The following is a 25,916-nucleotide window of genomic DNA, read 5'->3' as shown; positions in this document are numbered from 1 at the left end:
GTTAAGACATTACCTCCAATTCATTCAGCCTCTGGATACGTGGGGTAAAATGAAGTTTGTCAACATCACACGCAAATGGTGGCTGCCAATCCTAGTGGAGAAGCAAAGGTTTTCATTAGAAAAATGTGTAATTCTGACATTTAAAAAATGGTTTTAAAGTTAAAACCCTGGTTAAGTAAAGCATGTTATCTCTAATGAGTCAAACAGAACACAGGGCAGTAGTTCCTTCACTCTTTTTCCACCAGAACAGCAGAATATGTATGATGACCCTTCTCCAAACGATACATCCTGTACACACCCCGCCTAGCACCCCTCCAACCAGCAACGTCACTGAGCCTCAACAGCCGTTGAAAAATCATCAACTCAGGCAAAAAAAGACTTTGACTCCTCTATTCCATAAGTATCTCTCCTCCTACAAAATAGCTATATTAATGTCCAATTATCTACAAACTGTATTTTAATATACGTAACCCAGTTACATTAACTTTTATTATAAAATTGAGGATAAGTTCTTCTGTGGGGGGAAAAGAAAAAAACTGACATCCAAAACCAATTTTAAGAATCACCCTTAACATATCTACTGATACAGGTTCTTGGAAGAACTGCTATCAGGAGAAAATAGACAGGAAGGAGAGTGTGTATGGACTGTTGTCTGTAAGTGGAGAAAACTGGAAACAACTTAAATGTTCACGATAAGAGAACAGTTTAAAGGCATAAAAATTATGCTGTGTAAATAGGTACAGAGTTTCAGTTTGGAATAATGAAAAGGTTCTGGAGACGGACAGTGGTGATGATTGTACAACATTGTGAATGTACTTAATGTTACTGAATTGCATGTACCCTTAAAATCGTTACAATGGTATATTTTATATTATTCAGTATTTTAATATTTCAACATAATTTTTTAAGACAAAAAAGTTCATGCTGTTGTATAGCTCTGTTTATTGACATTGAAAATTTTCCTTATATATATTTTATGAAAGAAAGAAAAACAGGCTGTGCAACAGAAAAATAAAACACTGGAAAGAGACAGCAAAAAGGTTAACAGCGGTTTGTCTTTGGTAGGATTATAGGTGATTTTTCTTTTGCTTCCTTACCCATTTTAAATACAATCGGAAATATATTAAATACATTAAGTAATACCTATAAAATAAATTATTTTAGAGTAAGAGAACAAGTTAATACAAATGTTGGTACATCTGTAAATAACAATAAAATACTCTGCAGCGGTAATAAAGAATATCTAGATGTTCTAAACATGGAAAGATAGCCAACAGTGGATGAGTAAAAAACTAAAACATGCAAATTTGTGTTAACATATGTAAATTTTAAAGACTATTGTAATACAAAGGGAGAAAGACGTTATTTTTATTTCAAATTTATACTGCTGGAGTTTATCACTGCTTTTAGTTTAAAAGTAAAACAGGTTTTGTTTTTGTGATACAAACAAGTAAAAATGCCCACCAGCAATGCCTGATTAAATATTATGTTAAAAAGTAAATTTTACAATTTTTTTTCAAAGGAAAAAAGCAGATTACAAATTGGTACAAAGCTTTTTACTACCACCCCAAAAAAGAATAGGAAGGAAAAAAAAGAAAAGAAAAAAGAAAAAATGGCAATACCGTTTAAGAAGTCAATGACAGATCAGGACTTCAAGTGTCTAATGCTGTCATACAGCCTCTTCAACAAAAACTATGGCTAATGTTTAAACGCCAGTTAAAGATATACTGTACTGCTAATACACTTAAAAAAATACTACCTACTCCAAAAGATTTCTTTTTCCTACTCAAAAAGATTACAGTGATTTTTGTTTACCTTGATAACTAAAGATAAAGAAAGCAATGTGTTTAATTATACATAATACCATGTAGCAGAAGGAAATCCCATCGCTTCTTAATATTCTGTGGCAGGCTAATGGAAGACTTGATATTGCTCAGAGCTTTGCTCTCTAATACTTTATAAAAGCTGTAGCGCTTCCCTGGTGGTGCAGTGGTTGAGAGTCTGCCTGCCAATGCAGGGGACACGGGTTCGAGCCCTGGTCTGGGAAGATCCCACATGCCGCGGAGCAACTAGGCCCGTGAGCCACAACAACTGAGCCTGCGCATCTGGAGCCTGTGCTCCGCAACAAGAGAGGCCGCGGTAGTGAGAGGCCCGCACACCGCGATGAAGAGTGGCCCCCGCTTGCCACAACTAGAGAAAGCCCTCGCACAGAAACGAAGACCCAACACAGCCATAAATAAATTTAAAAAAAAAAAAAAAAAAAAAAAAGCTGTAGGCTTTCTGAAATGAATTGATCTGGGTTGAAGGTTAGACCAAAAATATATCAAAGACAATGTGTCAGAATATACAAGTAAATGATTAACATACTGTCCAAATGACCTGCAATTTTTATAGATTAAGATTTATGAGTAACGTATAATGATATTCTCCAATGAATCAAATATGCCTTCTACTCCCAAAACACGATACAAAAATTAATTTCATCTTAAGTCTACATATTAAAGTTTTATAAATTAAGGTGAGCTGTGTCTTTGTATGTATGTATGTTATTTAATTTATACTTGTTTTAGCCTGAACCCTTTTTCAAATAAAATAAATCCTAAAAATCAAACATCAAAGGGAAAACACTATGTATCTGTCACTAAGGAAGTTCACACAGTGGGTATAATACGTTTAAAATTAAAACTGTGTCAGTAGATCATTCCTTCATCAAACACAGATCACTGCAAATTCTGTCTCCTCCTCTGGTTACAAAGAATGAGAGAAAATGGGATAAATGTCATTCGGTTTTGAGACTTTGTCAGCTGTAAAGCTCTACCCCAATAAAAGAATTACATATTATTTGCAATGCTCACTGTCATATTAGAACAAAGATATCCTTGGCAAAGTCTGGCCTCACTGGGCCATGACTTTTACATGTGGAAAAAAGCCATTTACACAACATTGTATATCAACTAATTTCAATAAAAAGATTTTTAATTCAAAAAAAAGCCATCAGAGAAGGAAAGAGACCATATTAAAGCCTTTAAGAAGTGAAAAATTTCCAACAGGAATATAATCCTCAAATTAAGTAGTCAAATAAATAATGAAAATCTCCATTTAGAAATGTGATAATTTTTGGTTTGACACTTAAGTATCTAAAAGGGATATGTAATCTAACCAAAACTTTTAGCCTCTACCAATAAAATGGTTCATAAAATCATTTTTTTTCTAACATAAAAATAGCATTTCCAGGGCTTCCCTGGTGGCGCACAAGTTAAGAATCCGCTTGCCAATGCAGGGGACATGCGCTCGAGCCCTGGTCCAGGAAGATCCCACGTGCTGTGGAGCAACTAAGCGCGTGCACCACAACTACTGAGCCTGCGCGTTAGAGCCCACGAGCCACAACTACTGAGCCCGCATGCCACAACTCCTGAAGCCCGCACACCTAGAGCCCACGCTCCACAACAAGAGAAGCTACCGCAGTTAGAAGCCCGCGCACCGCAATGAAGCCCCTGCTTACCGCAACTAGAGAAAGCCCACGCTCAGCAACGAAGACCCAATGCAGCCAAAAATTATTATTATTATTTTTTTAAAAACAGCATTTCCATACAAACAAGATAATAGATTGCAAGGAGTTCCATGTAAATTCCCTGCTGAAATTCATCTTAATTTCCTTTAAAAACTTTAAAATGGTTTTATTTTAACCCTTTCAAAATAAAAGTACAGCTATATTATTTAAAAGCTCAATTATTTTCCTGAGCATTAAAAAATATATTCCTTGGGAAAGCAGTTAAGTAGGCCATTGACGCTTAAAAACCCTCAGAGAGGCCTGAGAAACACCAGGTAAACATTTTCCTTAGTCCTAGCACTAACCAAGCAAAAATAACTTACAGCACATTTAACTGAGAGAAATGTTTGAAATTATAAAATTGACCAGTATGAAAATAACTTTCATCAAATGCTAAAGATTTTTCAAAAACACCGTGAAAATTCACTCTGTAAATGCTCCACTGTTAGCACCCACATACTTAACATACTGGAATACTGTTTTAATCTTTCTAGAGGCTGCCATCATTTTAAGACCTAACGATCAGCAAAACGAGAAAGTACACCCTCTACAGAGCTTACAGGTTAGTTCTCTGATTCCCTGCAGGCAAAACCAATTAAAAATCAGTGTCAAAAGCACATTCTGGTTAGTTTACAAATAACAACATGAATTAAGAACGAAAGCATTTTTCTAGTTGCGTATATTCTATCAAACCCAGTCATCACTGAATAAATGCACTCACAGGATTTTAATCCAATGCCAGCAGAGGTAAACTCAGTGTTGTAAACACAGGTTCTTACAGTTTCTATGTTATCAACATTACCACAGAACTTCGGTGCAACTTTTAAGGATCCAAACAAAGAATTTATCTTAGTATTTTAAGGCAAGTTAGAAAAGCTTTCTGTTGAGCTTAAGATTTATCAACCTTAATAAAGATTTCAGTAACACATATATGAAATACAATTTAAAAGACTACTTTCTCATCAATTAAATGGTTTGTCAGTAAGATATCCTTAAGACACCTGCACAAATGGAAGAGGTAGTACAAGGCACAGCATAATCCTTATAAATTCCCACTTATAAACTGTAAAAACAGACTTACTATTTATGAACCCCTCAGGCATCCTATGCCACTCATGACGACACTGATAGGTGTCTATCAGGAAAGCTTTGTAATACAAAAGGCTTCATTCAAAGTCTTCCCAAGGTAAATAAAATGCTAGTGCTGCTGCTTCTCCCTTGCTTCTTACTTCCCTCTGGGCAGACTTGGCCCCAAGCAGCTTTAATTAGCCACCAATTTGTTCAAAGCCTGTTTAAGATCTCCGGTCCTTAGTGAGCCACTAGTAAAAACACTTTGAGGATTTCCTTTTTAGACTATGGAACCACACTTTTATACCCTAAAGCCTAGGCATTTAAATTGTAAATAGAATTGAGTGTATGTGGATTTTTCTGGGAAGGCTCACAGCTTTCACCAGGGTCTCAAAGGGGTCTGTAACCAAACAAAGGTCCTGAGAATATGTCTGGCTTTCCTTTAAAAATTTTGCACCTTCAAGTTCTTATCTTACTACCCCAACCCACTTTCTTTCAATCCCTTCTCTTTTTACTTAACCAAGCATAATAATAATGGATAAGACACTTGTTCCTCAGAATGTAAGCAGACGATTAGTACAGGACCAAAAAAAAAAGAGCAACACACTGAAAGTCAGAAGACCAGAATTTGCGATTCGATTCTCTTACCACCACTTCAGGAATCTCAACTTTTCCATCTGGAAAGTACGAACAATAGCTACTTTCAGGACTATGGTAAGAACTGAAATTACAAATGTAAAGTTTGTTTTATTATAAAGCAAAAATAACAAGTATTACATGACATTAAGTTCTGACCACTGAAATGTAATTTTCCTCTAACAAGAAGTGAATGCAACCTCAACTTTCAAGGAGCAACTGACCTCTGAAGTTTACCTTTAAGGACCCCATTCTTTCAGCCTAACTCTAGTTAGCATCTAGTGGCCAACCAGCACTTTTCATCATAGCAATTTCAACACAGGTTAAAGAGTTCCCCTAAATAAAGCAAATATTTTATAATAACTATAAATGGAGTATAACCTTTAAAAAAGAAGAGGGCTTCCCTGGTAGCACAGTGGTTAAGAATCAGCCTGCCAATGCAGGGGACAAGGGTTCAAGCCCTGGTCTGGGAAGATCCCACATGCCGGGGAGCAACTAAGCCCGTGCGCCACAACTACTGAGCCTGTGCTCAAGAGCCTGCAAGCCCGCACGCCACAACTACCAAAGCCTGCACGCCAGAACTACTGAAGCCCACGCGCCTAGAGCCCGTGCTCCGCAACAAGAAGCCACCACAATGAGAAGCCCGCGCACCTCAAGGAAGAGTAGCCCCCGCTCACCGCAACTGAAGAAAGCCCGCGCACAGCAACAAAGACCCAATGCAGCCAAAAATAAATAAATATATAATAAAGTTCCCTTTAAAAAAAAAAATAAGAAAGCAACATTAAAAAAAAAATAACAGTATATTTGGGAGAGAAAAGAACTTTTTGTTTTAACTTGCATCCTGACTTTTTAAAGATAATTATATATATTATGTATTAAATCCCTCTGTGTATACATTGCTATTTTATACATTTAACTCAATAAAGTCAGAATAAGCTTATATAAAATTAAAAGCAAAAACAAAAAAGGGCTCCCCTGCGTCATCCTCATCTGTCATTTCTTCAGTGCTGAGCTTTAAGGCACAGTGGTGCCCTTTACCACCTCCTGTACAGTAGAACAGACGTCAAAGAGGGCAGGCTCTCAGTCACACTGCCTGGGTTCAAATCCTGACTCTACCGTGTGGGTTTGAACTAGGTTAATCTCCCTGTGCCTTAGGTACATGTAAAAAGGGGAAACCAGGAGGCTTAAATAAAATAATAGCGGCAAAGCCTTTAGACAGGTGCCTGGCATTTACAAAGTAAATGGTTAAAAAAAAAAAAAAAAAAAGATAATCATTAGGGAATGTTCATGTTGCAAAGCTTTGTAGTTTCCAGGAAGCCTACTGCAACCTTGTTTTTGTTTTTGATTGGTTATGTTTAACACAGTGGTTTTGATTCTCTAATCTTCATTATAAATTTGTATAAGATAGAATTCATTAATATATACTACTCAAGGTCCATTAATCTATTTTTTTGCTGTATTCTTTTTCCAGCATTGAGATACATGCATCTTGCTTTTTAAAGTCAAGAGAATGTACTGTCAGATCTCCGTGCTTAAAGAGCTTCCTAGGGAATTCCCTGGCGGTCCAGTGGTTAGGACTCTACGCCCGCCCAGGTTCAATCCCTGGTCAGGGAAATAAGATCCCACATGCCGCATGGCGTGGCCAAAAAAAAAAAAAGGAAAAAAAAAAAGAAGAAAGAGAGAGAGCTTCCTGTAAGATTGTCTTCGGTTTATTAATTCAAGGGTAGAGGCGGTTAACAATGGATCTGCCAAGAGAGGAGCTGCGAGGGTGGCAATGGAATTCAGCTTCCGTAACACAAAAAACAACACTCTAGTGGGCAAGCCTACATACCGTCCCATATCAGTATTTTATATTGACCAAGCCATTTCCTGTATGTCCACTACATAAAACTTCCTAACTGCATACTCTCTTATGTGACAAAGACTAAGCAATAGAATGGGTCTAAAATACTTTTTTCCTAATACAAAAGTAATGCTTATTACTGAAATTTCAGAAAAAACATATAAAGAAGAAAAAATGAGCCAAAATCGCAGAGAAAAACCTGCTACATTTTGTTACACGTCCTTCCAGTATTTTTTCCAAAATGCTTATCTTCACAATTTCAAACCAAAAAAAAATTATATTGCCTTTTACTTATTACTATACTGGGAACATTAACATTTCATTGTATTGATACTTTAAAAATTTCTTAGTATTGGACATTTAGGTTATTTCCGTTACTTTCCAATGTTATTCATTATAAACAAAATATCTATACCTTCTAGGAAGCTTGTTTCAGCTCCATTCAGGGTCACATTTTACATACTGCAGTTACAGGAAAAAAGAAATCAACATGATCACAGTGATTACAGGTGCCTGCCTGAAACTGCCTTTTATGAATGATGGCGTGTTCTGCCTCTATAGAGAAGTGTAAAAATGGTTATTAAGGAAGAATTTAAAATGAAAACTACCTTCATAGAACAGTGCTATGGATGTTCAATAAATGTTACTGAACAAGTAAAAAGTCTAATTAGGAAAATTAATTTTAAATATCTCTATAAAGCTAAAGATTAAAAAATATAAAATCACAAAAGCTCTGCTAAAAATCTGCCAATGAAGAAAACCTGGTGACAAGAATTTGAAAACAAAGAGAACAATGTTTTAGTAAAAACACATCATGCTCCTTATTTAGATATGGGCAACTGTATCAAGCAAGGTTCATATTGTAGCACAGGGTTTACTTTAGTTAAGTGTAATACAAAAACTCCCACAGCTTTAGTGTTCAAATCATTCCACAGCCAACAGAAAAGACTGCAAGAATAAATGTCCCTTTAAAAAAAAAAAATTGCCCATATACCCAGTCAGTCCTCCTCAAAACGGTCAAGGTCATCAAAACCAAGAAATCTGAGAAACTGCCACAGCTAAGAAGAGCCTAAGAGACCTGACAACCAAACGCAATGTGGTGTCCTGAATGAGATCCTGGAACAGAAGAGGACGTTAGGCAAAACCTGAGTTCATCTGTGTAAGTTCATGGACTTGGGTTAATAACAACAGCAGTTCACTGATTATAATAAGTATGTGTCATACTAAATGCAGAATGGTAAGAAAAGGGGAAACTAGGTGAGGAGTATATGGGAACTCAACTATCTTTTCAATTTTTCTGTAAATCTACAACAGTTCAAAAAAAAGTCAATTAAAAAAATCATTTGGATCAATTTTTATCTTTTGTGTTCCAAACTCTTCTGATTCCAACAGAAAGCTCTCAAAAAATGAAACACAATCATATCTTTAATATAAAAAATTTTAAACTTGACAAAATGAGACCAAAAAGGCCCACTTCGACAGTTTAGTTGTTACTGGCTATGTGGAAAAATTTATTGTTTGCCTTTTTGAAAACACTTTACGATTTTCACTTCACAGAAGCAATAGATAGGTGAATAAGGGAAGTTTTTACCAAACCCTCTACTGGTGTTATACTATCCTCTTCAAAGGTTGAGCACAAAGAGAAACTGCTTATGCATAGGTCCTAGATTTACTCCTATTGAGTCAAGCCCTTGCAGAAGTTAAGTTCCTTTTTTAAAGTACTGCAACTCTCAAATTCTTGGCCTTAGGTCCCCTTTAAACTCTTAAAAATTGATGACCTCAAAGAGTTTTACTTCAGATGGGTTCTATCCATTTATTTTTATTGCATTAGAAATTAAAAGACATTTAAAAAAACAAATTCATTTAATAATAAGCAAAGAATTGGTGAGAAGAGTTTTATTTTGCAAATCTCTTTAATGTCTGGCTTAATAGAAATAAGCTGGATTTTCATATCTTCTGCTGTCAATCACTTGTTGTATATGTTGTTTTGATTAAAATATATGAAGAAAAGCTGGTCACAGATAAACATTTAGTTGAAAAGAGGAAGTTCCCGCAGACCTGCTGAAAAGGTCCTGTGAACTCTCCCAAGAGTCCTCAGCCCAAACCTTGGAAACAACTGCCCTAACAGATCCCTACAGGGTTCCCCACCCAATCTGCCCCTCCAGAGAACTCTGTCCACACAGATTTTAAAAGCAGCCCCTTCAAGTGTTTTCTCCATTCACTAACAATGATTTCTTGACCTGTTCGTGTAACGCCAACGTTTTTAGAAAAGCTATATGGCAACCCAGTCTTCCCTAAAGTCCTACCACCAAAAAGAACCTGAAAATACCAATGCAGTCATTTGCAAACATACACGGACTTTTGATAGTTGCACTAAGATAATAAGTACCAAGGAATAAGAACATTTGTTAAATGTTCCTCCTATAGATGGGGCTTGGTAAGAGCCAGTTTGCAGTTTTACACAACTTCGTTTAAAAGAATGTTTTAATTTCTGAATATTAAGTATTTGGGAAGGCAAAGCATTGTTTCTATGGACCATCTATTAGTAAATGAAAATACACCAGTAAAAAAGAGACATGTCGGGACTTCCCTGGTGGTCCAGTGGTTAAGAATCCGTCTTCCAATGCAAAGGATGCGGGTTCGATCCCTGGTCGGGGAACTAAGACCCCACATGCTGTAGGGCAATTAAACCCACATGCTGCAACGAAAGATCCCGCGTGCCGCAACTATGACCCAGCGCAGCCAAAAATAAATAAATACATAGAGGCATGTCATGGTGTTTCCTTATTAAGCATTAGTCCCAATAAGTTCCTTTTCCACCACTTTTAATAAAACTTGGAAATGATAATCTGTATTTATACAGCCTCTAAATGACTTAAATTTATTATTGTTAAAGCCATATGAAAATATTGATATAAAACAGTCCTCCCATTGATACTGCTTCTCAAACCTCAAAGAAATAGTTTCCTCCCAGGCCCCTCTGTAGGAACAAGCTAAGTACAATCTGGTTTATAAACAGTAAGAGGGAATAACTAGATCACATGGAGGCCATCTTACTCTTCCAAAATGTCCTTAACAGATAACTACCAAAGTCACCTGGAGTGATTCATACAGATTTTTGGCATATCCCAAAAATCTCATCAAGCCTATAATGGAAGTATCCTTTTAAATTCACAGAGGGGGCTTCCCTAGTGGCGCAGTGGTTAAAAAATCCACCTGCCAATGCAGGGGACACAGGGTTCAAGCCCTGGGCCAGGAAGATCCCACATGCCACAGAGCAACTAAGCCAGTGCGCCACAACTACTGAGCCTGTGCTCTAGAGCCTGCGAGCCACAACTACTGAGCCCTCGTGCCACAACTACTGAAGACCGCGCACCTAGAGCCCATGCTCTGCAACAAGAGAAGCCACCGCAATGAGAAGCCCACGCACCACAACGAAGAGTAGCCCCTGCTCGCCACAACAAGAGAAAGCCCGCGAGCAGCAACGAAGACCCAATGCAGCCAAATAAATAAATAAATAAATTTATTTTTTAAAAAAATTATAAAATTCACAAGGAAGGATCCTAAGAAAGCTAAATCCCTAGAACAAATCATCTTCCACTTAAATGGGCTGACAACATGATGGCCAATCATGAAAAGTTAACAGGAAAGCATTATATATTTCAGGTCATTCACAGACATCTTATGGTCACTGAATGAGTCCAGGAGAAATTTCAGATCCCTCTCCCTTACAGCAATTGTAACTGGTGCAAACGTTACTTCAATATGCCTACACCAAACCATATTACGATCAAGTAGCTACAGTGCCACGGTTCCCCCCTGCAAGGAAATTATTTAGTAAGTAGTTTTGATTGTTTTCTTTCATACCTAGGATCCCAGTGAGGAAAAGGCAGTTTTCTTGCAGAAAACTGAGACTGCTAAAGTTAAGAGAAGATTACATACTTCAGAAAGGTTCAAACAATGATTTGTCAGGCTTCCCTGGTGGCGCAGTGGTTAAGAATCTGCCTGCCAATGCAGGGAACATGGGTTTGAGCCCTGGTCCGGGAAGATTCCACATGCCACAAAACAACTAAGCCCGTGCGCCACAACTACTGAACCTGCGCTCTAGAGCCCATGAGCCACAACTACTGAGCCCACATGCCACAGCTACTGAAGGCTACATGCCTAGAGCCCGTGCCCCACAACAAGAGAAGCCACCGCAACGAGAAGCCTGCGCACTGCAACAAAGAGTAGCCCCTGCTCGCCATGACTAGAGAAAGCCCGCGCACAGCAACGAAGACCCAATGCAGCCAAAAATAAATAAATAAATATTTTTTAAAAAAATGATTTGTCGGGGAAGGGGTTTAGGAACGAGGTTGAACTCTGCCCCCTCAACCTTCACTCAGCAACACCCAAACCTACCTGGGCACCAAGGGCATGGAAAGTTAAACATCCCACACCCTAACTTTAAGGCCTCATTAGATCTGTAAACACTTGCTGCTCTACACCTTTAGTACTTTACAAACTGGTGGTCACTCCTGGAGATTCAAAATCAAAGTCAGGAAAGGGACAGTAGTGACACTAAAAATCAGCCTGAGCCTCAGAGAAGTACTAAAGGGTAAATCTTTGTTTTGTTTGATGTTCCATCTCAAGAAACATTTGCAACTGCACTAAAAAAACAAACAAAAAAAAGAGCAAATAGTAAGCCACACATTTCACTAAAAGCAAATGTTTAACAGCTCTTCAGTCCTGCTGCAATTAAGACATATTAACTATACGTCTAGCAATAAAAGTGGAAATAATTTTACAACACATGTGATCCCTAATAGCCGTATCTGAAGTAAAAGACTGAAGCTCGAACCTGAACTGGAATTGCTAGGAAGCTGCTCTGTTTATCCCACTGCCGATCATCTAATATTTACACAAGTACAACCTGATAGTCTATTCAGTATACTCTAATTCTGACCATGCTTCAAGGCTAGATCTCCTGTATGAAAGATAAAAGGGTGTACAATTACACAGGCAAGCTCAGTTTAGGATAGTAGATAAATAAATCTCATGTCCAAAACTCTTAAAATAAATTTATAATGTATCTCAGTGTTATTGTTTTAGAGAGAGCACTATCTTATTTCTTTCACATTTATTGCCACATTTAACCATCAATTTGGGGAATCCCCTGGAGGTCCAGTAGTTAGGACTCAGCACATTCGCTGCCAGGGCCCAGGTTCGATCCCTGGTGGGGGAACTAAGATCCTGCAAGCCATGCGGCACGGCCAAAAATAATAATAATTTGATTTAAAAGATGACCCACTTTAACCTAAAATATGAGGAAGTTCCAGCCTGATAAAACTGGTCCTCATTTGAATGGCTGCCTGCTATCAATGGGACACACTATAAAAACTCTTCTATTATCTACTTTCCCAGATTTTAAATAGAGGATTTTACAGCTGTGTCTACAGTTGAGACTTAAGAAAATCGTCACCAAGAAGTCATGTAAGTCTGAAATACAGGCTCAACAAACCAGCTTTTTCTCTCCTTGGCTTCCCAGCACATTTCCTGCGGCCACCAACTAGATCCTCTTTATTCCTTAAATGCTGGTGTTTCTGAGAGTTCTCATGATCCTCATTCTCATTCTACACTCCTATTCCTCCCTAACCCTGGCCTAACCCAATGCCTTCCCAGATACCCCCCAGGCAGCCCCCTCTCCCCATACTCCACCCACCTCCATATCCCCCCAACCCTAATATCTTCAACCATTCTATATACAATTTCCATTACTTGCACACATCCTACTATATAATCTAATTACTGATCTTTCTCACCAGCAGACTATGAGTTCCTTTAAGTCAAAGTTGTAAACTGCAGAACCTTAACACAATTCCTGGCACTTACTGACATATCAATAAATGTACTGAATTCAACCCATAACCAACCCCAAGGACCCAATCCATTTCTTCATTCACCAGTGCTGACAGAAAGGATTCCTTAGTTTCTTGTAGTGGTGCTGAGAATTTCTACTAATTCAAAGTCAACAGGTAAGAAAATTCCTTATATTGGCTTCCCTGGTGGCGCAGTGGTTGAGAATCTACCTGCCAATGTAGGGGACACGGGTTCGAACCCAGGTCTGGGAAGATCCCACATGCCGCAGAGCAACTGGGCCCGTGAGCCACAACTCCTGAGCCTGCGCGTCTGGAGCCTGTGCTCCGCAACAAGAGAGGCCGCGATAGTGAGAGGCCCGCGCACCGCGATGAAGAGTGGCCCCAGCTCGCCACAACTAGAGAAAGCCCTCGCACAGAAACGAAGACCCAACACAGCCAAAAATAAATAAATAAATAATTTTAAAAAAAAAATTTAAAAAAAAGAAAATTCCTTATATTAACAGCTGCCTAAACCTCATCAGGGAATTACCTAAACTAGTAGTTCTCAAACCTAGCTGAGCTTTCCAATGGCCAGAGGAGCTTCTTCCATATTCTTCCAATTGAAGCTAAGCGGTCACCGAAATTGATGAGCCAGGAGTTTCCACACAAATGAGCCAACCAACCAAAAGTATATGGAATGGCCAAGCTCATACACATTGATAAGTTAAAAAATAAGGGCACACGGTTTACTTAAAATTTTATAATTACATTTTACAGACAACTATAACAGACAAAACAAAATGGTACTGTACTTTGGTATCACATATGGGCAGCTTTCTAGTTCTGATTTTCCTGCAGTGCGTTAGGATAACCAGAAAGAAGCAAAGGAAGAGCACACTCTCCTTCCCAAAAAGCCCAGCTAATTTCTGGGATCTATGAAAGGAGCCACTGGCCACCGCGTATTAGAAAGAAGAACACTGAACTTGGAAGTAAAAAGCCAGTTTGGAATTCCCCAATTTGTCCTTTAAAAGCTGTGTCACCTTAGACAAGTCATTTAACACCTCTCAGCCCAGCTTCCTTTTCTATAAAATTGTCCTTGGAAATCGCTGGCAGTCCAGTGGTTAGGACTCAGTGCTTTCAATGCCGTGGGCCCGGGTTCAGTTCAGTCCCTGGTCAGGAAACTAAGATCCCGCAAGCCGCACAGCACAGGGGGGAAAATAAAATCCTACCTTAGCAGCAAGAACTAAGTTAACAAAAGGGAAAAGGGAACCCTCCTACACTGTTGGTGGGAATGTAAATTGGTGCAGCCACTATGGAGAACAGTATGGAGGTTCCTTAAAAACCAAAAACAGAGTTACCACAGGATCCAGCAATCCCACTCCTGGGCCTGTATCTGGAGAAAACCACACTTTGAAAAGCTACATGCACCCCAATGTTCATAGCAGCACTATTTACAACAGCCAAGACATGGAAGCAACCTAAGTGTCCATCAACAGATAAATGGATAAAGATGTGGTACATATATACAATGGATTATTACGCAGCCATAAAAAAGAACGAAATGATGCCATTTGCAGCAACATGGATGGACCTAGAAATTATCATATTGAGTGAAGTAAATCAAAGACAAATATCATATGATATCACTTATATGTGGAATCTAAAAGATTACAGCAATGAATCTATGTACAACACAGAAACAGACTCACAGACATAGAAAACAAACTTAGGGGTACCAAGGGGGAAAGGGAGGGATGGGGAGGGATAAATTAGGAGTATGGGATCAACAGATACAAACTACTATACATAGAATAGATAAGCAACAAGGATTTATTGCATAACACAGGGAGCAATATTCAATACCTTGTAATAACCTATAACAGAAAGTTATCTGAAAAAGTATATATATAACTGAACTACTCTGCTGTACACCTGAAACTAACACAATATTGTAAATCAACTACACTTCAACTTAAAAAAAAAGAATAAAAAGATTCATAATTTTCCATCTGCCGTCTCGTGTAACCCCAATTTCATGTAGATATAGGCACTATAAATAATGGTTAAGAGTACTGTGTGGGCTCATATCGGGCTCCTCCACTTAGTAGCGGTGACCTTGAGCCTGTTTACTTACCTCTTTATGCCTCATCATGTAAAGCAGGGCCAGAATTATCCTCATTTTAAAAGGCAGGTTAGGGCTTCCCTGGTGGCGCAGTGGTTAGGAATCCGCCTGCCAATGCAGTGGGCACAGGTTCGAGCCCTGGTCTGGAAAGATACCACATGCCACAGAGCAACTAAGCCTGTGTGCCACAACTACTGAGCCTGCGCTCTAGAGCCCGTGAGCCACAACTACTGAGCCCACATGCCACAACTACTGAAGCCCACGCACCTAGAGCCCGTGCTCCGCAACAAGAGAAGCCACCAAAATGAGAAGCCCGCACACGTAAGAGTAGCCCCGCTCGCCGCAACCAGAGAAGGCCCGCGCACAGCACAAGGCAGCCAAAAATAAATAAATAAATAAATTTATTAAAACAAACAAAAAAAGGCAAGTTAATGGAATAAAACCTTGAAAATCCAACCTCAAGGCTGGAAGCTCAAGGATAACATGAAGATAATGGAACACACACCAGAAGCCAAATGTTTGGATTCCTGCTCCACGATTTTTCCATGAAATTCCTATTCTCTGCAAGTTGTCATGTCCTAGCTAGCTAATACCAACCGCCAAAAACAAATTACCTTGGATCCTAAATCAAGTTTTAAACCCTGTTCCCCTCAAAAAAAATCTGATGAGCAATTATCTATTAACATAAGTCAAGGATGTATTTTACACTTGGAAGACAGGAAAAGCCACAAGGTTAGCAGTGGAAAAGAAAGTACTTATAGAAAGGAACCCAGAAGAATGGGCTGCTATTAAGTACAATCTTTAAAAACCCCAAACCAGAGCTTCCCTGGTGGCGCAGTGGTTGAGGGTCTGCAGGGGACACGGGTTCGAGCCCTGGTCTGGGAGGATCCCATATGCCGCGGAGCGACTAGGCCTGTGAGCCACAACTACTGAGCCTGCGCGTCTAGAGCCTGTGCTCCGCAACAGGAGAGGCCCGCGCACCGCAACGAAGAGTGGCAACTAGAGAAAGCCCTCGCACAGAAACGAAGACCCAACACAGCCAAAAGTAAATTAATTAATTGATTAATTTAAAAAATAAAAACCTTTAAAAACCCCAAACCCACACCCTACACAAATCCCCAAAGCCAGCCTTCCACTGGAAAATCTGGTGGCTGTTCTCAATTTGTCCAAAATATTGGATAAGAGCCTCTCTGCGAGAGGAAAAAGCTTGGAATACCTGGAATTTTACAAAATGGAGGTTACAGTCCCCAAATTCTCTTTCTAGACCTTGCTCATCTTCATGGCCTCACCCCATCCCACAAATAAAAAGACACCAGAGTACAAATCCTAAGAGAGCCTCACTCTCCCCGTCCAAGTTAAAGCCTGGCAAGGATGACATATTCCCATCTGGTTTAAATATCACCAAATGATGAGTTGGTATAACCGCACAGAAAATTGGGAGGATCTTGCCTTAAAGACCTTGAAATTATGTGGTTTTGACAGGATTTGTTCTTTGTCTCTGGAGTTAGCAGTGGAGTAGACAGCCATGTTCAGGTATCTGTATGCCTCATAGGAACGCATGCTTAACAAAAGCTCCAGCCAACTGCTGAAAACCCACTCAGGTTTAAACTCAGTTTTCTAACACTACAATTTGATCAAGCTGTGAGGTGGCAAGAATTAATGTAGGAATGCACAAAAATCTGCCTAGGGCCACACAAGGAACATAGCTGGGAAGAGAAGCTCAGCCTAGCTACGTGCTCGCAACTAAACGAAAACGCTTTCAACATTTAAAGATTTTAAAACTTTGTACACCACTAGACAGTGTTTTAACACATGTAGAAAACCGTATTGAGTGAATTGCTTGATTCAAGACAAAAACAAAAAAGCCACACTAGTAGAAATACAATATATATGGGTCCACCTAAGAAGCAATGTTATGAGATCCCATAACATATTTGAACAAAAAAACATGGTGAATCCAAATTTGTATGATCATATAGAAGCTCTAATTAGCTTTATTTTAAAAAAAAAAGTCTGCCTACTTGTTAGTAAAAGAATAAAATATAATTGGGCTCTGTCCTGAAGACCAAAATAAACCTTTTCCCTGACACCTCTTCTACTTTTCTCCCCACTTTACAAGTAACTTATTAAAGACTCAATCTACTAACCCTTCAGGCAAGAACTGGGACTATTTAAATTATGTTAGACAAGATATAATGCTGCAGGGCTTCCACAGCATCACAGCCCTCCCACACTAGGGGAAATTAAATAATCTTAAACACTTCTTAACACAAAGCTTACCAAATACAAACTCCTGCCTGTATAACACACATACACTGCAAATTTTCTGTAATAATTTACAACAGCTCTACCTGAAAAACATTTTTTATTTCAACTAATTTAAAAAAAATCCAGGTACAGAAAAGCTTCATCTAAACCAACAGAAGAATTTACATTTTGTATATTCTAGTTCTGATGTTGGGCTTTTGACTTTTCAAGTTTCACTTTTAAAAATCCCTTCGCTGTAGGAGAAATGAGGGTTATGTATTTGGCACTAACCCTCGTCTCTCTAAATCTGTCCCCAGACCCTTCTTAGCAGCGAGCAAATAAAAGCTCTGGAATTTAAGCTCCTTGCAATCCATCAATTAATCTGGACAACAGCTCTAAGTCAGTGTCAGATCTCCTTACAGCAGGTAAGAAGGCATACATTGGAAAAAAATGACTCTGTCCAAGGTCGTGATGGTATTAGATTCAAGATTCTACCCACTCATTTAAAAAAATTTAGAAACACTGACTCCTTCTTTTACATAATAGAAAAAATAAAAATCCACATACACTCCACTTGATAAAGCTTACTTTTATCCCTGCAAAATATTTCTTAAAATTTACATCAGTTGTAAAATAACATTTCCAAGTGAAATGGAATCAACAAGTTTAAAAAAAAAGCCATTTATTATGTCACATTCTGCCTAGTGATGTTTAACTTAGTTCCTGAAAAATGAAGTTATTTATTATTTTGGGGAGGAGAGTGCTTAGACTTTAAGGGGTTATTTACAGAAAATATTTTTCAATGGCCTGACTTTTAAATCACTTCTTTTGAACATTTGAGGCCATCTAAATGTTCATCAGCAATTCTGCTGAAACAGGAACTGCATCATCAAGGCTGGAAGTCGAACCACCATCTTCACAGGAAAGTGAACCTAATGACATCCTGACCAGCCACTCATTAGACCCTTTGACTCTCATTTCCTTCAAACTCCTTTTCCAAAAGGGACTTCGTTCTACTTCTTGGTCACTCCTGACTCCCAGCTCTGTGCTGCTGAGATGACGTCAGACAGGAAAATGGACCAAGAGCAGGAAAGGGAACGACGGGCACCACCTCTGACCACCACCTCCGACCACCACGCCTCTGCATCCAGGAGCTGGCCTGACAGCGGTCAGGTTCCCACACAGGCTCCAACAAACGTGTCACAAAGCAACAAAGGCCCTGGAAAGACTGAGAAATCCAATCCCCATCCTGATTAGGCAAAGAGTGGCCATCTCTCACTAAAGGCTAGAAACCTCATTCCTAATTGCCCAAATCTCACTCACCCTGAATAAGACAAAAGCTAAGCCAAGTTGTTCTCTACACCTGAGGTCACTAGTTTGCTCTCAATTCCAACACTGCTGCTCTGCTTTCTGCCCTCTTATATCCAGGAAAATATGTAAAGGGACTATATTCTCTACACTTTTGTGTATGCTTGAATTATTTTCATAATTTAAAAAATGTCATTTATACCCTGGAAATGAAGGCTCTAGCAGAGCAAAGTAACTGGTCCTAAGTCCAGAAAGAAAACTTAAATGATTAAAAGTAATAAAACAGAGGAACAGATGGGATGACTCTAGGCCATGTCTAAAGGCATATGACAATGATGCTTTAAGAGGAATGGCCTACAATTAAAATTCTGAATGTTTAAAAAAAAATTTAAAAAGACAAGAATACATTTAGTCAAATTCTTCCATCTTAGTTATGAAACAGAAATGTCCCACTGCCCTAGAGTCGGCTTCGCCCCGTTAGTCTTCATAAACTTGGAGGTTGAAAAAGCAAAGTCACCACTGAACTCATCTAATAGTTAATGACAGAAAAAGCATTTTTAGAAGAATTTTTTTTAGGTGTACAAAGGTAATATCTCATTTTTCTCTTTAATCCCATGTTAGGACACAGCAGTTGATAAATACTTAAGAAATCCTTGTTAAGCTGCATACAATTCTCATGTCTTAGACAAGTTTCTCACAACTCAGATTTTAAAATCCACTTATTAGTTTCTCAAACCTTAAGTAATCGAAAGTAAATGAGTGGCCCAGTGATATGGCACGGACCCACTCACCCCAAAGGGACACACTGGTGTGCTTCTGATGATTCCTCTTCAAGGGACCCAAACTTAGAGATTTCTTAAAGTATAGTCAGTCCTTCAGTTCCCAACATTTATTCCACATAATTAAAAAAAAATTTTTTTGAGACTGCAGTGATCTTCTACACATAAAACAGGTATATCAGCAAAATCTCCAAAGAATATCTAATTCTTTTAGAAAGGAAAAATCACACCACCAGCTCAATGCAAGAACTGTACAATGAGGAAAGCCAGGTCTTTCCAGGTAACTGGTTTTTAAACCCATAGATGGCCTTTGCCAAGAGATACACAAGTAGGCTTCGTAGAACCTAAATCCAGGAACCTAATTAATCAGCACTTTCATTTGGGGGCATGAGGTCTCCCTCTATCCTTTTCTACAACCAAACTTTAATGTGGCCCAATTAAAACAACGAGAGGTTACCAAAGCCTGCAAAAAGCTCCCATTTACAGCACATAAACCAGATTCCTTTTTGGTTTTTTTTTTTAAATTGAATAGTTCACAATGATATTTTTGCCTTTCTAAAAGAAAATTCTCTCACTGGCAGATTTCTGTCTGCCTATATTAAAGTACTGTAAACATCTGGACTTTGTTATTGTCTCCCAAACTAAACAAATAAGTAAATGAGTTTACTACTGATCTATCAATCAGAAATAAAGAAAATTAAGGACCTTAGAGACAAAGAATGAAACTGAGGATTGATCATTTTCTCTAATTTTTCTTATCAGTGTCTCTCAATAATGAACTCAACACCCCAGCTTTAAATCAGAACATTTATTAAGATTCTTCAAAGGCAATTCTCTAGTCATTCTGCTCTTTAAAAAAGGTTTGGACTGCATGTTTAAAAACAAATCCTACAACCACAGGAAAGGAAACCTTTCCAGTGGGGGTGGGGATGTAAACCTTAAGCTGTCTCATATATTTGCAATATCACTCACATTCCATTCTAAGAGTCCATTATTAACTTTTTGATTAGTTCACTAAGAGTTACAGCTAAATGGATGTCTGTGAGTGTGACCAATCTACCACTGGCAAAGTCAAATTTAGCTAATCACCCATTCAAAGACTACAACAAATGAAGTTTGTTTTTACTTTAAGGCAGACACATTCAAACTAAAACTGTAGGACTTAATCCAGCCTCCTACCAAGTGAGAAAATAAAGTTCTTCTTTTGAGAGGTATAGTTCTAAATTTCCCTTTAAAAACTAGTTACAATTGGGTACAGGGTTTCTTTTGCAGGTGATAAACATGTCCTAACACTGACTGTGATGATGGTTGTAAAACTCCATGAAAATACTAAAAACTACTGAATTGCACACTTTAAATTGATGAACTGTACGGTAAATATATTATGTCTAAACAAAACTGTTATTTTAAAAAAGTAATTATAAGTTCTTCCTTTGCTCAAGAATATTTCTATTGATAAGCTTTTCCCCCAAATATTAAAAGGTTTAAGGTGGCAAGGAATCACAACTAGAGTAAAATTTCATGACACCAAAGAAACTGGAAAAACAACAGAGAGGATTGGGCCACAGTCAAGCAAACGTAACATTAGGGAGAATGATGGGCTGGAATGAGAGCAAAAGAGCTCTGTATCACTCACACCTCCCCCCATACAAAGAGAAGTGTATTTAAGTTCCTTCATGTTCTAAGGGCGGAACCAACAGGCTCAATCAAAGACACTGACTGGATTAAGACACTGACTGTATTAGAGCATTTGAAAGTTTTACACTTTGGCTATGAAGCCTAAGGGATCAAACTAACAACCACAAGAAGTTAAAGTTGAAAAATGTGTCTATTGTGCCATCTGGGGTTTGACTTAAATCTCTAGCGTCTGGACACCTCCAGAGAAGAAATTTGTGGAATCTGCCTATCTATGGCCAAATGTTACATGTTTGAGAGCAACAGAGTAAATTACTGAAGCCATCAAATATATTCCTATCAAACTCAAGATTGAGAAAAGTATTTACTGAGCAGTCCACTATTTTTTGCCTAATAGTTACAGCCCTAAAATTAATCATCTCCAAATACCACAAAGTGACACGGAAAATATAATTTGTCCTTAAAAAGAAATCTAAGCACATCAAGGAGGAAATGAAAATTTGCATTCTAAAGGTAACAAACCAGAAGTCAGATTAACTATAAATTGGAAAAAAAAAAAAAAAAAAAAGTCCAGGAAACAAGCCTAGTTATCCCACATACTTGATGTAATTTGAGAAAAGGTTTGTTTACTACCCTCTTTAAACTTGTAACTCAGGATCTGAATAACATCTTCTTGATTTTATTACCTTTTACCATATTTATCTTACTATATTTTCACAAACAAATTTCTGTGAACCTCAAGTTTTCAGTAGCAAAGCAGTTTAAGACCATCACTAAGAATCAGCTATAAATTGAAGCTACATTAAGTACCATTAATTAAAGGTGCAAAGGTAAGGACAAAAGGAAATAGAAATGCTTTGTAATTCTTTCCCTTATCTCCGAGAAATAAAATACCAATAAACCCAATCCCCATTTTAATACAGTCACTTGTATTCCAAAAACTTAGTGGTCACAAATCATCTAGAAACACGGGCATTATATAGCTATCGCCATGGAAAATATTTCCTATCTCTTGGTTTGGTGTTGCTTTATTTCAACTATATGAAACCACTTGTTCACAGTTAGCTTTCTAAAAGAAAACGGTTTCTAAAACAAAGACTGTTTACATCTCCATCTCTTAAGATCCCTTTGTTCCAACAAGACCCTTCTTCAAGAGCTACAACTTCTGGAAAGGTTTCCCTTTTTGCGGTTATATCAACTAGAAATACTCCCAAACTCTTTCCAATTGGCATAGGAGTTTGTTAAACAAAGGAGGAAGCAAGCCTCCTCCACACAAAGGAGGTCTCCAAAACAGAGCACTGGTTATGTTTGTGGATTATTTATTTGTGCCTCTTTAATACCCTTCTCCTCGGCTGTAGTAAGTACCACTCTCAATACAAAATGGTGGCCATCACGTCTGTCTGACATTCAGAATGGGGAAAGGCAGTAAGATAACACGTTTCGCAGAGCTTACCATTAATATTCTGGCCAAGATGCGGAAATGAGTAGCCAAGCCTAACCAGAGCAACACTATCTTTCTAGGAAAAGAACCCGACAAAAGGAATAGTGTACGAAAGTAGATAAAGGGTTTACCCCAGCCCTAGTGCACCACAATACCAACATGGAGGACAACTCACTCCCAGGAACCGACTGCACACATTTGGGCTCCCGAGAACTCACTCAAGTTGCCTAGTTCCAGAATAGACGCCCATGGATGCAAACGCGGACTATTCATAGTCCCCGTCCCTAACGCTTGACACGAAGCTCCGCTGCTACCTGCCCATGCCCTATTCTTCCACAACTAAAACCCTGGCCCCAATCACCGCACAACTTCTGCAGGCCTCTGCGCTCCAACCGACACGCACTTCCCTTAAGCAACGACAAGCAACCTTGTCTACTTCTTGAGAGAAAGGCGTCTATTCTCAATCATCTCCCCCATCCTAACTGACCAGTTATTCCCGGAAACAGGTATTTCATCTCCACTTCAAACTACTCCAAGAAAAACTCCAATATAGAGTCCGCGTTTCAATTCGGGGGGAGGGGGGACTTGGGATCAGACAGACTCAGTCGGGATCTCCCTCGACACAGCTCTCCAGGCTGAGCGGTTACGCACAGAACCCCTCAACTCCAACGTCATTACAAAGAGCAAGCCTAAGAAAGAAAGGGGCGGGAGGGGGGGCTTCCTCCGAGGGAGCGGGGGCGGAGCGGGCAGAAGCTTCGCAAACTGTCGGAAAGGCGGTTAAACCTCCGGCCAACGGTCCCGGCCCATCCAACTGCTCAGGCCGCCTCGGCCGGTCCGAAAGGTGGGCACAGCCCAGGGGTGCGGAGCTTGCGGCCGGGGGCTGGGGGAGGGGGAGGGGAAGTGACGGGAGAGGAGGGGGAGGGGAGGAAAGGGGGCAGGGGCCGGCCGGGCTTCTCCGCCGACGTTGCAGCCGTTGGTGACCGTTTCGGGAACACCCACCCTCACGCCCACCCGGGCAGGGAGCTGCGCGGGGGCCTCCGCTGCGGGTCGCGGGACGCAGGGCGGCCTCCGCCTTCGGGGCTGACACCGCCCGCCGCGGGCAGCTCTCGGGGCGGGGGCCGGGGAGCCTCTGGGCGGCCGCCCCCCGAACCCCACGCTCACGCCCCCTCGGCACGTCCGCTCGTCCCGGCCCGCGGTGCCTCCGTCTGGCGCCGTCGCCCCGCCTAGTCCCCGGCCCGGGGGGCCCGCCAGGGGTCCGGGCCGGGGCGGGGGGTCCGGGGCCGGAGGGTGGGGCGCCAGGTGAAGCCGCCCGGGCCGCCGCCGCCTCCACACAAAGGACCAGGGGCTCCGCCGCCATATTGAAAACTTTCCTCCTCGCGACAACTCGCGGGGCGCGCACCCCGCACCCCCAGCGCCCCGCACCCGCCGCACCCACGCCCGGGGGCCTCCGCGCCAGCCCGCCCTCCGCCCCGCGGGCTCCGGCGCACGGCCGCGACCCCGGTGCCTGTGGTGCCGCCGCCTCTCCGTCCGCTTCCGAACCCCGGCCGCGCTCCGTCCGCTGCCCCCGCGCCCCGCGCAGAGGCCCAGCCGCCCGCCGGCCGGCCGTGAGCCCCACTCGAGACTCACCGGCGGCGGCCGCACCTTGCAGATCCCGGTCTGCTCGGCTATGGGCCGAATCTTGTGGATGAAAGCGAAAGGGTCGGCGAACTCCTCCCAGCTGGGCTCAAAGACCGGGCACTCGGGCGGCGGCAGGAACTCGCCCAGCGGGCCGGGGCCGCCGAGGGCCGGCGCGGGGCGCGGGCCAGGGGCCTCCATCCTCGCGGCGCCGCGGACGCGGCTGAGCGACGGTTCTCGGCCTCCTCCGGTTCCTTGGCCTTCCTCCTAATCCTCCTTCTTCTCTTCCTCCTTTTCCTCCTCCTTCTCTTCCTCCTCTTCCTTCTCCTTCTCTTCCTCCTCCTCCTTCTCCTCCTCCTCCTCAGCCTCGGATCCGGCTCCTCAGACTCCGACTCCGACTCCGACACCGACCGACGACGCCGTGCCGCGCCACGCCAGCCACGCCGTGCGCCTCCGCCGCCACGGCGAGGAAAAGGAGTCCCACCCCACCCCCACCCAGCCCGTGCTGAGCGCCCGCCCCCGGGCCGGGCGGGGCCGCCCCCGGGGGACGGAGCTCGTCCTCATGGTCCAGCCCAGCCGGCATCCACTGACTACGTGCCAGAGCCCCTTCCCTCCCTCGGGAAGTTACGGGTCTGGGGGAGAAGCCGGGCCCACGGGTGGACGCTCCGTCCCGTTCCGCCCCGTGGGAAGCGCCGTGGTGGAAGTGCAAGGACACCTAGTCAGACCCCGAGGGGCGCAGGGTGTCGGGGACGGAGGAGGCTTTTCCAGGTAGAGGGAAGAGCTTGAACGTGACAACAGCCTGTAGGTGAGAAAACAAGTTAGGGGGATAATAAGCTAACACTCTGAGCACTTCATCTCCTAGGCCCTGTGCCACGTGCTTTCATGATTAATCTTTAATATACACAGCAACCCTACGAGGCAGGTACTCGTTTCCATTTTACAAATAAGGACAGCGAGGCATAGGTTGATCAAGAAATTTGATCAAATTCCTAGGCTAACAAGTGGTGGAGACTCCACTTATTGGAAGGTAGGGTGTTGCAGGGAAGTGTGGTCTGCGAGCAATACACAGCGAAGCTGGATGTGAGAAGAGCGGGAGCCTTGAAATAATCCAGATGAGGAATGATGGGGCCTAAATTAAGGCAGTGGTGCTATTCATTAGGAGAGAGGGATGCAAATGGAGGGCATAAAAGTCACAAATAGGGGAGGCGCGATTCAGGGGTGTAGGTACATGGCTGAGTGGGTGCGGCCGCTGGCATCGCTGGGGAACAAGAAGTCAGTCTGGGGAGGGAGCTCGTGGGTCCACTTCTGGCCATGTTGAGTCTGAGGTGTCTGGTACAGTTGGAGATACCCAACAGGCTTAGCGTATAAATCAGAAGGGGAGAGATCAGAAGTGGAGATGTAAATCTGGGAGTGATTAGCCTGAATGAGAGCCCTTCTTTACCTGATGCTTACTGTGTGTAAGGCGTCCTTGTAAATGCCTTGTGTGTAGTGGTATATAATTCGCTCCTTGAAGCTTCACTCTCATCCCGCTGGGGAGGCACTGCTATTACCCCCATTTTGCAGAGCAGATCATGAAGGCACAGAGAGGTTCAGTCACTTTAAGAGGTAAGAACAATTTTGACACATGGTGGGGGGCGTCAGGTAATGTCCTGCCCCAGAAAAGGGGAGAGAACTCGAAAAGTAGGACTTAAACATTAAAAAAGATCTCTTTTATCCAGAAAGCAGCCAAACCCATGCAAGGACTGTTTGCCAGGGCCTCCTTCGCAGGTAGGTGTCAACAGAGTCCTAGCCCTGCTTTTAGATTGACCTGGAGTAAAGAAGTCTCATCCTTGAGGA

General features: G+C 41.4%; 1 protein-coding gene across 9 annotated transcripts in view; it reads right to left on the bottom strand.

Annotated features, from left to right (window-relative positions):
• Positions 1–25,658, bottom strand: part of KDM5B (lysine demethylase 5B) — a 73,153-nt gene extending 47,495 nt beyond the window's left edge. For 6 of the 9 annotated variants that reach the window (XM_082413067.1, XM_082413068.1, XM_082413070.1 and 3 more), the window contains exons 1-2: positions 24,093–24,421; positions 14–91 (exon numbers count right to left, since the gene is read on the bottom strand). In XM_082413067.1, the coding sequence (XP_082269193.1) occupies positions 14–91; positions 24,093–24,281 (267 nt within the window). In that variant the 5' untranslated portion in view covers positions 24,282–24,421. Of the gene's footprint in view, positions 1–13; positions 92–24,092; positions 25,437–25,521 lie in introns of those variants that run through there. The other 3 variants (XM_082413066.1, XM_082413065.1, XM_082413063.1) reach the window with 3 other exon arrangements.
• Positions 25,659–25,916: the final 258 nt, after the last annotated feature.

The sequence above is a fragment of the Balaenoptera physalus genome (genome assembly GCF_965194825.1).
Source record: "Balaenoptera physalus genome assembly, chromosome: 1".
Classification (NCBI taxonomy): Eukaryota; Metazoa; Chordata; class Mammalia; order Artiodactyla; family Balaenopteridae; genus Balaenoptera; species Balaenoptera physalus.
The sequence above is the reverse complement of the archived record's forward strand: the minus strand, read 5'-3'. Positions and strand labels throughout refer to the sequence as shown.